The 13,084-nt window shown below is 45.6% G+C and overlaps 2 protein-coding genes across 6 annotated transcripts in view; one reads left to right on the plus strand and one right to left on the minus strand.

Moving 5' to 3' along the window:
• The window catches only part of LOC106584019 (AP-1 complex subunit mu-1), a 45,569-nt gene extending 44,009 nt beyond the window's left edge, over nucleotides 1-1,560 (plus strand). For all 4 annotated transcript variants that reach the window (XM_014168777.3, XM_045706461.2, XM_045706462.2 and 1 more), the window contains exon 15: nucleotides 155-1,560. In XM_014168777.3, the coding sequence (XP_014024252.1) occupies nucleotides 155-177 (23 nt within the window). In that variant the 3' untranslated portion in view covers nucleotides 178-1,560. The remainder of the gene's footprint in view (nucleotides 1-154) is intronic.
• Nucleotides 1,431-12,862, minus strand: LOC106584021 (transmembrane protein 125). Of its 2 annotated transcripts, XM_014168784.3 has the most exons (3): nucleotides 12,224-12,862; nucleotides 6,545-7,836; nucleotides 1,431-5,319 (listed from the first exon to the last, which is right to left on the minus strand). In XM_014168784.3, the coding sequence occupies exon 3, from the start codon at nucleotides 5,010-5,012 to the stop codon at nucleotides 4,332-4,334; it is 681 nt and encodes a 226-aa protein (XP_014024259.1). In that variant the 5' UTR covers nucleotides 5,013-5,319; nucleotides 6,545-7,836; nucleotides 12,224-12,862; the 3' UTR covers nucleotides 1,431-4,331. The 2 variants fall into 2 exon arrangements, with proteins under 2 accessions (XP_014024259.1, XP_014024260.1); XM_014168785.3 differs by lacking the exon at nucleotides 6,545-7,836.
• Nucleotides 12,863-13,084: the final 222 nt, after the last annotated feature.

Raw genomic sequence — 13,084 nt, forward strand, 5'->3', positions numbered from 1 at the left:
GCAGAAGCCACAGTCACGCCGAGCCCCAGTTTTGTGGGTTTAGATGCTAACAGCGCTAATTTGAACGTTAATGTGATCGCCACAGTACAGGGGCAAAGTGATGATGCGTAGAACAGTGTTAATGTATTACCGTTACATCTCCCTCTTTTGGCAGATTACCAACTTCGGACAAACTAAGGACAAGCCTGCTGCCAGATGAATGGATCTTCACTCCCTCCCCCTTTCTCTCTCTCTGGCTCTGGCTCCCTGGGAGTGAGGGACAGCAGAGGACAAGGAAAGGGTAACAATTTTCACCATTCTCCAAAAGGACCAGGCAGCCATCATGCCCCTGATCTGCACACATTGAGTACCCAAAAGACTCTGTGGCGATCTCAATTGCATACCCCTTGCGTCCTCTCTCCTCGTCTCCTTCTCAAAACCCATTGGATGAGAAAGCCAGAGGTCCCACCCCTCTGACCATCTCCTCCAATGGGTTTTGAGAAGGAGACGAGGAGAGACGACGCGAGGAGTATGCAATTGAGACCTTCCCATAGTCTCCCTTCAGAAGTCGACTGATGTGTCACCTTTGACAAAGTTTTACAGCATCTGGAGACATGTTTTCTCAGTTTATAGAGTAATGAATGTAGGGTTTTCCTATTGGTCTTGTTGTAAAAATTGTATAGTTTGTTTATTCTCAAGGCATAGTGTATTTTATTTACCGTAAGAATTCAAGGTGTGAGACATGGTTGAAAGTCTGTGAACATTGAAACGTGGCTTTTATACAGCACTGATATAAACTTGTATCTGGTGGGTGTGGTTATCAGTTGATGTTATCTAGGGTCAGTTCTGTAACAGCATTCAGTCTCATGAAATGAACACCGAGCTGGTCAGATCAATGATTACTAAAAAATACAAAATAAACAATATTGCCATCGGTCGCCATCTTTGTATTGCACTCAGTTTACAACTATATGGAAAAGACTGAAGGAATTATTTTTCTTTTAGGTTTACTGACAAGGAAGTAGTTTTGTCTATCTGGCGGTACAGATAACTTGAGGAAAATACACAAAAGAAAGAAATAAACCTCCAGAAATACAGGTGGATCAGTATGAACAAGACCTTGCCTGGCTATTGTATGCCAAAATGTGTTAAAATTAGTGTTTTTATATTTATTTATTTTTCTCCATAAAAAATAAACCACCCAACTTTTCCAAAGCAGGTGTTGGTTGGTATAGTTACTGTAGTCTGCTGGGCACCAACCCCTCATATCAGCCTTGGGTCTCTGCCAGAGGAATAGAGTTGAAAGGTTCAGCCCAGACTAGACGCTAGAGTCAATTTGTTATGTGCATGAGTTTGCGGTGTGTAGGCCTACTGTATGAAATCCCATATTACACTTTCCTTGTAAAATAGTTGTTTGAGGAACAGAACAAATATGAAGATTTTCTTTCAGATATTCTCTCCAGTGGGGTTTTAATGATTAGTACATGTGTTTTTCAATCTCTCAATATCTTATTTATTAACCGTATGTAAGTCAATGGGATACAATGGGATGTATACATAAATAAATGACTTTGTACCTTCTCTTCTAGTTATTTTCATCTATATCAGTGAGATTTGTATTTTATCAAATGAAAGATGGGGACAGACGAGCTGAACCCCCTGGGTCCATACTCACAAACTTTTGCTTAAACCGAGGTTTAGTCCTTTGGTTTAAAATGTCTCGGAATTAGCTTTTCTCATAGGCAAACCAGGCACAATTAGCCACTATGCTAAGTATGACCAGCTGAACAGCATGATAATGTCCGGTAACAAATTCCGTATCAGCCAACTGAAATTGTTGACGTAGTTCGACGTGATCCAACACTTTTTCATAAAAGCGTCCTTAAAGGGGTAGTTCGCGATTTTGGTAATGAAGCCCATTATCTACTTTCCCAGGGTCAGATGAAGTTGTGGATACCATTTTTATGTATCTGTGTCCAGTATGAAGTTAGAGGTAGTTTTGCGAGAAAATGCTAACTAGCTTAGCACAATGACCAGAAGTTTACAGGAACAGCTAGACTTTGTCGTTGCGCCAAATCTCGTTAGCAATTGTGCAAACGCTAAATAGCAACTTCCTTCAGACATGGTATCCAGATGTTGACAGCAAACCAATCGCCCACACGACGCCACATACGCTGTATGACATCTGCCCAGTACAGTTGAAACCGGGATTCATCCGAGAAGAGCACACTTCTCCAGCGTGCCAGTGGCCATCGAAGGTGAACATTTGCCCACTGAAGTTGGTTACAATGCTGAACTGCAGTCAGGTCAAGACCCTGGTGAGGACAATGAGCATGCAGATGAGCTTCCCTGAGACATTTTCTGACAGTTTGTGCAGAAATTCTTCGGTTGTGCAAACCCATCAGCTGTCCGGGTGGCTGGTCTCAGACGATCCCACTAGTGAAGAAGCTGGATGTGGAGGTCCTGGGCTGGTGTGGTTACACGTGGTCTGCGGTTGTAAGGCCAGTTGGACGTACTGCCATATTCTCTAAAATGACGTTGGATGCGGCTTATGGTAGAGAAATTAACATTAAATTCTCTGGCAACTTCTCTGGTGGATATTCCTACAGTCAGCATGCCAATTTCACACTCCCTCAACTTGAGACATCCGTGGTGTTGTGTTGTGTGACAAAACTGCACATTTTAGAGTGGCCTTTTATTGTCCCCAGCACAAGGTGCACCTGTGTAATTATCATGCTAATTAAACAGCTTCTTGATATGCCTCACCTGGAGAAATGGTCACTAACAGGGATGTAAACAAATTTGTGCACAAACTTTGAGAGAAATAAGCTTTCTGTGCATATGGAACATTTTGGGGATCTTTTATTTTTATTTCACTTTACATGTTGCGTTTATATTTTTGTTCACCCTACAAATGACTCATGGTAGCCAGATGGCCAATTGTGCCAGGTTTGCCTATGAGAAAAGCTAGCAGATAGTTTAAGCACAAGTTTGTGAGTATGGGCCCCCTATGGCCTATAAGGTGGACTGCACCTGAGGGTTTAGCTCTGCTCCTCTCTTTCTCGTCTGGTTTCTCTCGTGTCGCTATATTGTGCTGTTTTCTCTTTCTCGCTTCCTCTCCCATCACTGTTTCATGGCTGTCGTCTCTCACACTCTCTGTCATGAATGCACAAACCTACTTGGTACCACCACCCAAACAGCATGTCCTGCATAGCATTGCACAGCACAGACAGAGAGAGACTTCAGGTCAGAGAACAGTCCCTTGTCAATGAGGGATTACAGCCACAGTCACTGCCGCTGCGGTGTGTGTGTGTGTGTGTGTGTGTGTGTGTGTGTGTGTGTGTGTGTGTGTGTGTGTGTGTGTTAGAGGGTGGTAAGGGAAAGCCGTACTGGGCGATGCCAACCCCTTACGATCCACAGCCTGCCCATTGTCCATTGGCCTGGCCGGCCGTCGGTACAACAACTATGGCCGCCTCAGTGACCCCTATTGTCTCTGAGCGACAGGCAGCTCACATGCACTGCCTGATAAGGAGTTGTGAGGGCCAGACACACACACACACACACACACACACACACACACACACACACACACACACAGATGCTTTGTTCAATTAAACCATATTGTACCATTCAACCAGGCGACAATGGCATTCTCCTCAGATTCTTTGTAGAGTTGCAAGGCCTTTGACTACCCAACCCAGCTGTAAACCTGTGACATAAAAAGGTGACAAAATGTGACATTTATCAGGAAATCACTTCCCACAGTACAGTAGTCTGTTTACATTCATCTATGATATGATTCTTCCTTCCAGCAGCTTTTTCACCAACTGCTTTTGTAGTGGATGATGCTGTTACATTAGACCCATTATGAATCTTCATTTTTGTTCTGTGTCCGGGACCAGTGTCTGTGTCACTGTCATTCTGTTTATTTCACATTATAGAGTAGTGCTCTGCTGGGGTTCCATCTCATAAAAGTAATTATCCAAGAATGGCCCATGCTTGAATCATTCAAATAGAACGTGTTGTGTCGACACAGCTCTCTATCCCATAATGCAATTCATGGACCTGCAAAATTGAATTGATACTTAGTTGCTCAAAGGCGGCCACTTTGCTCAAAAGCCTTTTTCACATGTGATGTCCATTGGTCCCTCCCAGACAGCAAGGTGGATGTGGCCCACGTTCACACCAAATGGGGCCCAGCAATTACAAGCCCACATACCTCAAGCCAGAGCTGACCAATAAGCTCCAACCCTCCCCAGTGCCCACATATGGATAAGATCTGGGCCATATGAGTGTTGCGGTCATCTGCTGTTTTGGGCTACCTGTCCCATGCCATGTCTCTGGTGGTCAGGTCAGATGAGGTTAGCCAAGCTAGAGGTGGTCTCCCTCCTACCCTGGTCCATGTGTCGTCCAGAGATAGTGAACACCCCCATGGCCCTATCCCTGAACCTCTGTCCCGGCCACGTCCTCTCCAACAGGAACAGCACCCCCGTGTACACTCCCACCCCCACCACCGCTGACCCCCCTCCAGCTAACAACACCACCCCAGAGATGAACATGTCATTAAGGGCTACGCCAGGCTTGGGCATGTGGTGTCCTAGTGCCAGCTTCAGCAGCACGGCCCCACAGACCACCAGACACAGCCCCGTGATGAGAACCACTAACAGATCCGACAGCCCTCCGCTCTTCAGCATATCGATCCGCCTCCGGCTGCGGACGCAGTTCATGTCCTGCACGGCGGAGCTCAGAAGCTGCTTGAGGAGGACGGCCAGGGCTAAGAGACACAGAGCCATGCCCGCTCCCATGCGCCAGTCACTAGAGAAGCTGGTTGTGGTGGAGAGGAGGAGTATGCCCCCCAGGCCGCAGCCCAGGATGAGTAGGACGGCGACGGCGTAGCACAGCAGAGACTTGGCCGGGTCGCGGAACCACCACAGCTCTACCTGCTCGTCCAGTATGCTGCGCTGGATCTGGACCGGGTCAGGACCAGCCGGCTGGTCGCCCCGCATCGGGGGGAAGTCCTCCAGCTCTGGCATCCTGATTCTCCCAGCCTGACGTCCACGCTCACCACAGCAGAACACTAGCAGGACACAACCTGGACCACTGGTACGCTCAGTGCTGGGTCATAGTTCCTTCTCTCTGAAAGTCTCAGTCCTCAGTGAATCACAGCAGCCCTTAGTGGATCGATCACTGGGCCTCTCTCCGGATCACAGTTCCTTCTCACTGGATTACAGGTATTATTTGTGGATCACAGGGTCCCTCGTGTAATCCACTGCAGCCTGAGAGGACAGCCCGTCACTGAACCCTCAGAGCTACGGGACCAGGATGGATCCTGATAGATACCTGGGGAGAGGAGAGACAGGGAAGATAAGAGCCACCTGCTGACATGCACGCACACACGCACATACACACTGCGGCATATGCCATCTTTACAGCAGCTGTAAACAGTAGAGCTCCTGCCATATAAACAGAGGTAGCCTGCAGAGAGATGTGTTTGGACTGACTGAAACCATACTGCTGAAATGGCAACCTGAAACCCCCTCATTCTCCCTCTGCAAATTTGTACAGAGGCAATCAGGTGAGACCACTATCGGAGGCTAATCGAATAAACAACACACACACACACACACTTTCTATTTCGCATCTCTCTCTCTCATACCATGGCCTGTCATCTTTACGGTTCACTCCTCCTGTGCATGCAGGCCAGCACCCTGTACCTATGTGTAGTAACCCAGCTCTCGTCCTCCGTGTTGTGAGCAACCTCTTGTTTATTCCCCCGGGGGGTGATGTTTCTAAGATAGCGGCGCAAACGACAAAGGGGCTCAAGTATTAATCCCTTTATCAATAAGCTGTCCCTGTAGTCCCAGCGACTCTCAAGGTTACGCCGCAGACAACTCGTCTTTAAAAGCCTGTCAGCGTGTTTACTATCAAAGTCAGCAGCGCGAGCCGAGGCGCGAGCCGAGCACAGAGCGGCAGGCCTGCTTACACAAACACTACCTGTCTGTCGAAGCTGAACGGCAGCGGGGTGCGATGAGTCCTCATCACCAACACACAGGGACTAGCACACTGAGACAAGGCGTTCACATGAGGTGTGAAGTGAAGGGATACTTAATTACACAGAGTGCATTGTGTTTATTGGACTCCCAATGTTCGACGTGGTTTCAGTTCATAACTGTGAGGTGGATGTGTGTACACAGTGTGCGTGTGTGTGTGTGTGTGCGCGCACTGTGTGAGAACGTGGTGTGCAGTGTGTGGGAGAGAGGTGTACAGTGTGTGAGAGTGTTGTTGAGTCACTAATTAAATCCCAGCAGGTTTGGATCTGATGCCACTGACAGAACAGGAATAGAAGGCAGTAATTGAGGTAGCATATGAGCTGGACAAAAACAATACTCGCACACCTACACCTCACACACCTACACATCTCTCTCTCTCTCACATGCAGTCACTCACACACACCTATACACATTCAACCTCCCTCCCTCTCCCTCTCCCTCCCTCTCGCTAAGCCTTTCTGCCTTCTCTCTTATCACAGCTGACCTCTCCATCATATCACCCAGATTACACTGACCTCAATATAAATACCGTTATCGTCTGCTCCTCTGTTTTCTCTCCCTGTGCTCTACTGTAGTCTCTCTTCCGTATTTTCTAGCAGACAGGTGCAGACGATGGCTTCTCCCAAACGTCTGCACCTTAACAACGTTGATGGTGGTTTTGTGCAGAGCAGCATATTTCAGTGATGCAAATGTTCTCTGTGATAATGATGATGAAATCCCTGAGATAACCGTAAGCCTTGGAAATCAGTTAGTTCATGCCTTTTTGGTTCCCGAGTTTTCAGCCTGAAGGTCAGTCTGTCGGTCGGCTCGACAGAGAAGCTGTGCTTTTCTCCAATTACCTGCTATGCTTTAGGGACACCGTATTCCCTCCTCTGTTATTTGGCCCTGCTGAATTCATCCCACCAAGCCATTAGTGTCTAATTTTGTGTTGAAGTGCTGTTCTGTTTTTTACATTTTTTTATAGGAGTCGGCCATTATATGGTCATCAGTCTGTAGATCAAGTATTAATGGGTTCAATATAATAATAATTTCCAGTAAAGAATAAACAAAATTGTGGTTGTTTGACTTCTGTCTGGAGGAGATGAGAGCCAAGGGAGCCAGAGAGTTGCAGAGGTTTTGCTTTGATCTGCAGTTAAACGGCAGAAACTGCTTCTACCTCTTTCCTCTTTGCAGTGTCGTTTGACCTATGACCTGTGACTCCGATCCCTTCAATCAGCAAGGGTTTAAAGAGGCCTATAGAGCTCCCAGCAGCACTGAGCCTGAGCTTGGCTGTAGAGTCCGTTTAATAATTCATCCAGGCCTGAGAGGCCAGGCCAGCCAGGAGGGAAAGAGGAGAAGTACCAGACAGGATGAAGTTTCACTGGCTTTCAGCAAACTAATGTCATACTCCTGCACTGGTCCTGGTCCATCAGCACATTCTCATCAGTCTAAACAGGCATGGAATGGAACGCCTAAAGAAAAAGTCTGATGGTGGTGAAATCTCAAAGGCACAAATTAGCCGGCGACAAACAAAACAGGGACCTCACCGAGGTCCTGCTGTGTGAATGTGTTTATCTGAGGCCCTTGGGGAGGATGTGGGGCTAGGAGTTGCCGTGGCGACGGAGCTCCCTCCTCTTCCTGTTCCTGTCAATGGGTGGTCTCTCTGTGGCGGTGTGGTCCCCCGCGGGCGAGGAGAGGGGTCAGGGTTGGCACCATCTGTCCTTGCGGTGGGAATCAGTGCCAAGTGCCATGGGGGCTGGGAGGCTGTGAGGCTGGTGCTGCTTGGGGCTGGCGGCAGGCAGGCGTCTGGGGATGAGGCTGGGATGTTCTGGGTAGAGGTGGCGTGGTGGGTGGAGAGAGGGGAAAAGAGACAAGGAGGGATTGAGGGAGAGAGTGAGGGAGAGATGAGAGAGGGAGGGGAGAGGTTAGTAAGTACACAGAGAGAAGGAGAGGGAAGGAGAGCGGGAGGGGCGAGGTTAGTAAGTACACAAAGAGAAGGAGAGGGAAGGAGAGAGAGAGAGAGAGAGATGGAGTGAGAGAAAGAGACAGAGGGTTGTGAATGGTTCTTTATTCAGGCCGTGTCTCTGTTCCTGTCACTTTCCAGTCAGGGGCCTGGGGACCCTCTCTGTGGCTAGGCACAGTGAGAGGACAATGGGCTGACTCACTGCCTGTGTCTCGGTCTCCTTGTCACTGTGTCCTCCTTAGACATCAGACCATCAGACCCAGGATGCCTTCAGTCAGCAATGAGAGAGGAAGGGAGATATAGAGAGATGTAGCGAGGTTTGGGAGGGCAGGTTCGGTTCAGTTAGGTTTAGTCACACCATCCCATATTTGCTTTAATGCTATTTTAATTGGAGACGGTCAAGAGACTCATACAAACATATAACATGAGGAAAACACTGGTATTTCCCAGCCTGCTGGTCTCAGACACATGGCTCTAGCTCTTCTGAAAACTGGATGGAGAAACAACAACAGAACACAAGCACACGGTAACCATACGCCCCATCATAATCCTACCCGATTCTGAAAAGTGTTCTGAACAGCATTTCTATCCTAGGATGCAGACTGTTTCCTCTCTCTTTCTGCGTTGCTTTGTCCTAGCGGCCTCCCTGATAAACTCCCTGCGTTGAGTCCATGGCCCCAGTATGCCTGTACTGAGCACAGCTGCAATATTAAACCACTAATCAAATCACCAATTAACATGCCCTCGCGTCTTGTCTCCCTTGCCTTGCTCCACTCTGCTGACAGGAAACTGGTTTACTTATTTGTTTTTTTTGTTCACCTTTTCCTTTTTTTCTATCTCAGTGTCGCTTTGTGGGTTTAGAGGCAGCTTTCGGCATATTTAGATCTCCCTGCTCTGGGAAACAGGAGACTAACCTACAACCTCATCCTCACAGGCTGCAACCTACCTAACACAGCACAGGGTAGACCACAATCTGTGTCATACACACACAGTACCAGTCAAAAGTTTGGACACACCTGCTCATTCAAGGGTTTTTCTTCATTTTTACTATTTTCTACATTGTAGAATAATAGTGACGACATCAAAACTATTAAATAACACATATTGAATCATGTAGTAACAAAAAAAAAGTGTTAAACAAATCAAAATATATTTGAGATTTTTCAAAGTACAACGGATTGGCTCAAATGCATTAAGAAGGAAAGAAATTCCACATATTAACTTTTAACAAGGCACACCTGTTCATTGAAATGCATTCCAGGTGATTGCCTCATGAACCTGGAGATTGCCAAGAGTGTGCAAATCTGTCATCAAGGCAAAGGGTGGCTACTTTAAAGAATCTCATAAAATATAACACTTTTCTGGTTACTACATGATTCCATGTGTGTTATTTCATAGTGTTGATGTCTTCCCTATAATTCTACAATGTAGAAAATAGTAAAAAATAAAGAAAAACCCTGGAATGAGTAGGTGTGTCCAAACGTTTAACTGGTACTGTACATCTGTGACACACACACATACAGTTGAAGTCGGAAGTTTACATACACTTAGGTTGGAGTCATTAAAACTTGTTTCTCAACCACTCCACAAATTTCCTGTTAACAAACTATAGTTTTGGCAAGTCGGTTAGGACATCTACTTTGTGCATGACACAAGTAATTTTTCTAACAATTGTTTACAGACAGATTATTTCACTTATAATTCACTGTATCACAATTCCAGTGGGTCAGAAGTTTACATACACTAAGTTGACTGTGCCTTTAAACAGCTTGGAAAATTCCAGAAAAGTATGTCATGGCTTTACAAGCTTCTGATAGGCTAATTGACATCATTTGAGTCAATTGGAGGTGTACCTGTGGATGTATTCCAAGGCCTACCTTCAAACTCAGTGCCTCTTTGCTTGACATCATGGGAAAATCAAAAGAAAAAAGCCAAAACCTCAGAAATAAAATTGTAGACCTCCAAAAGTCTGGTTCATCCTTAGGAGCAATTTCCAAACGCCTGAAGGTACCACGTTCATCTGTACAAACAATAGTTTGCAAGTATAAACACCATGGGACCACGCAGCCGTCATACTGCTCAGGAAGGAGACGCGTTCTGTCTCCTAGCGATGAACGTACACTAGTGCGAAAAGTGCAAATCAATCCCAGAACAACAGCAAAGGACCTTGTGAAGATGCTGGAGGAAATGGGTACAAAAGTATCTATATCCACAGTAAAACGAGTCCTATATCGACATAACCTGAAAGGCAGCTCAGCAAGGAAGAAACCACTGCTCCAAACCCGCCCATAAAAAAGCCAGACTACGGTTTGCAACTGCACATGGGGACAAAGATCATACTTTTTGGAGAAATGTCCTCTGGTCTGATGAAACAAATACAGAACTGTTTGGCCATAATGACCATTGTTATGTTCTTCGGCTTGTAAGCCGAAGAACACCATCCCAACCGTGAAGCACGGGGGTGGCAGCATCATGTTGTTTGGGTGCTTTGCTGCAGGAGGGACTGGTGCACTTCACAAAATAGATGGCATCATGAGGTAGGAAAATTATGTGGATATATTGAAGCAACATCTCAAGACATCAGTCAGGAAGTTAAAGCTTGGTCGCAAATGGGTCTTCCAAATGGACAATGACCCCAAGCATACTTCCAAAGTTGTGGAAAAATGGCTTAAGGACAACAAAGTCAAGGTATTGGAGTGGCCATCACAAAGCCCTGACCTCAATCCCATAGAAGATTTGTGGGCAGAACTGAAAAAGCGTGTGCGTACAAGGAGGCCTACAAACCTGACGCAGTTACACCAGCTCTGTCAGGAGGAATGGGACAAAATTCCCCCAACTTATTGTGGGAAGCTTATGGAAGGCTACCCGAATCGTTTGACCTAAGTTAAACAATTTAAAGGCAAATACTAATTGAGTGTATGTAAACTTCTGACCCACTGGGAATGTGATGAAAGAAATAAAAGCTGAAATAAATCATTCTCTGTAATGATTATTCTGACATTTCACATTCTTAAAATAAAGTGGTGATCCTAACTGACCTAAGACAGGGAATTTTTTACTAGGATTAAATGTCAGGAATTGGGAAAAACTGAGTTTAAATGTATTTGGCTAAGGTGTATGTAAACTTCCGACTTCAACTGTACATGGACGCGCACGCTCCTTAAACATCACACATTCAATTACTATTCTCTCTCTCCTTCTCTCGGTTTCTCCCTGCCATACACAAGCATGCATTGACCTTTGCTTTTGTATGGTAGCCTATATAAAAGTGGAGTCATGGTCCATGACACAGTTACATCATAACAGTGTTCAGAGTTTGGACAACACTAACACTGTGGTCCAAAGATTAGGGTGTGATGTGATATTGACAGAAAAAAGTTACAGGATAGGCTACTTCCTGGTTCACTTAAATCAAAACACACTAGACAATTCAGTCCTGTTCCACCCATTCGGTCGGTCAACAAAAGGTTCATATTTATTCAGCTAATCCAGTATGGCATAAATGTGACTGAAAACAGACAAGACTAAATTATTTGCATCATATGTTGACTGAAGAATGGACAGGATAATGTTGTTTTTTTTAACTCATGACTGTAAAAAAATGTATCGTAAGGTCACTGGTCTGCTCACACTATTTGTTAATGTACTAATAATTAAAACGTATGTCAAACAGCTCATAACCACGATGAAAGTTTTAGAAATACCTTTGAGGGGGTGGACCAAGCAAGTGACCAATTTCCCACTTAAAAAAAATGTGAAGAATACCTCAATTATGAGCAACAATGTATTTTCATGGGAGATAACTTTCAGGGAAAAAAGGCTTGGAGTCTTTCAGAAAATACATCGGGTTATTTGAATTCAATGTGTTGCAACTGCAGTGAGCTACATCTCCAATGTAGCCTACTCTGTGATGATTGTCTCATGAGAATGGTGACATGGTAGACATTTCAATTAACATACAGTAACACATTTCCTAAGGCTGTCATAAAGCTATATGACACTGTCATATGATGAACTCCTTTCACCTCTATTAATTAACTGGATATTTAAAATGGGAAATAGGCTAGTCTATGCAGTGGTCTGACTACCTACTTCAATTAAGTAGCCCAGAAAGGAACTAAAAAGAGGTGGATCGATTAATATTATAACAGAAAGTTACAGTGTGCTTTTGGTAATTTGACTTGATTTGATCAAAACGACTGTGCGATTCATTCACTGTCTGTCTGGCATTTATATTCAGTACGTTATTTACCTGTCCGTGCTGCTCACACGTTCCCTGTCGCTCTTAATCCCCGTTTCTCAGTGGCGTGAAACGGAACCGCTCCACACACAGATCTGCGCTCGGGCGCCGGGAGGTATTTCCAATTCCCAACCATATGCCGCGGCTAATCTGGTGCGTGCAGAAACAGTTTGAAACAGTCTCGTCTCGATAATCAACGCACAACTCTGACTAGACTACCTTTCTGCGGTGTGGAGCCACTGAGGGTGATGGAAGTGTGTGCCTCTCGCTCCCGGAACAGTGCTCAGGTCGAGCGGACTATCCCTATTGCAGGTCTGGTCACAAGACGCCGCAGCGACGCGGGTTGGGAGGCGAGAGCGGATCGGGCTACACTTTCAGACACACTCCACGTATGCAGTTATCCTACTTGGGCTACAGTGCAGCGCGCGACCTTTCGCCGACGTCCCACGGGGAAAGCCCGCGCTCTAGCCTGGAATTATAAACACATCTCATGTTGGGGGGTGTGTACGGTTGAGATAGCACGGAGCAAACAGACAAAATAGGATTTTCCCAATACTTTTTCAGGGCCAGAGAATGACAGGCATATCGTTTTTGCCATATCCCATTATTATGGTTGTAATAAGAAGGAACACCCTTTCACCGAGCAGACCCGTTAAATATGCACACCACATGCATCAATCAAAACCCAAATAGGATACTGACAAGCCTATAAAATATTGAATCAATATGGTGTAGACTGTTTTGGATGAACAATAAACAACAATGTCAATTGGTCTTGTTAATGAATCGTTCGTCATAAAACATTAATCATCTCCAGTCAGACACAATGACTTATTGATTTGATCCACCCTGACAAGAACAGCTTCCATTCAC

This window comes from Salmo salar, chromosome 23 (assembly GCF_965601325.2).
Source record: "Salmo salar chromosome 23, fSalSal1, whole genome shotgun sequence".
Taxonomy (NCBI): Eukaryota; Metazoa; Chordata; class Actinopteri; order Salmoniformes; family Salmonidae; genus Salmo; species Salmo salar.

Excerpts from the sequence above, each read along its gene's own strand:
- LOC106584021 (XM_014168785.3), bottom strand. The coding sequence starts at position 5,012 with ATGCCAGAGCTGGAGGACTTCCCCCCGATGCGGGGCGACCAGCCGGCT.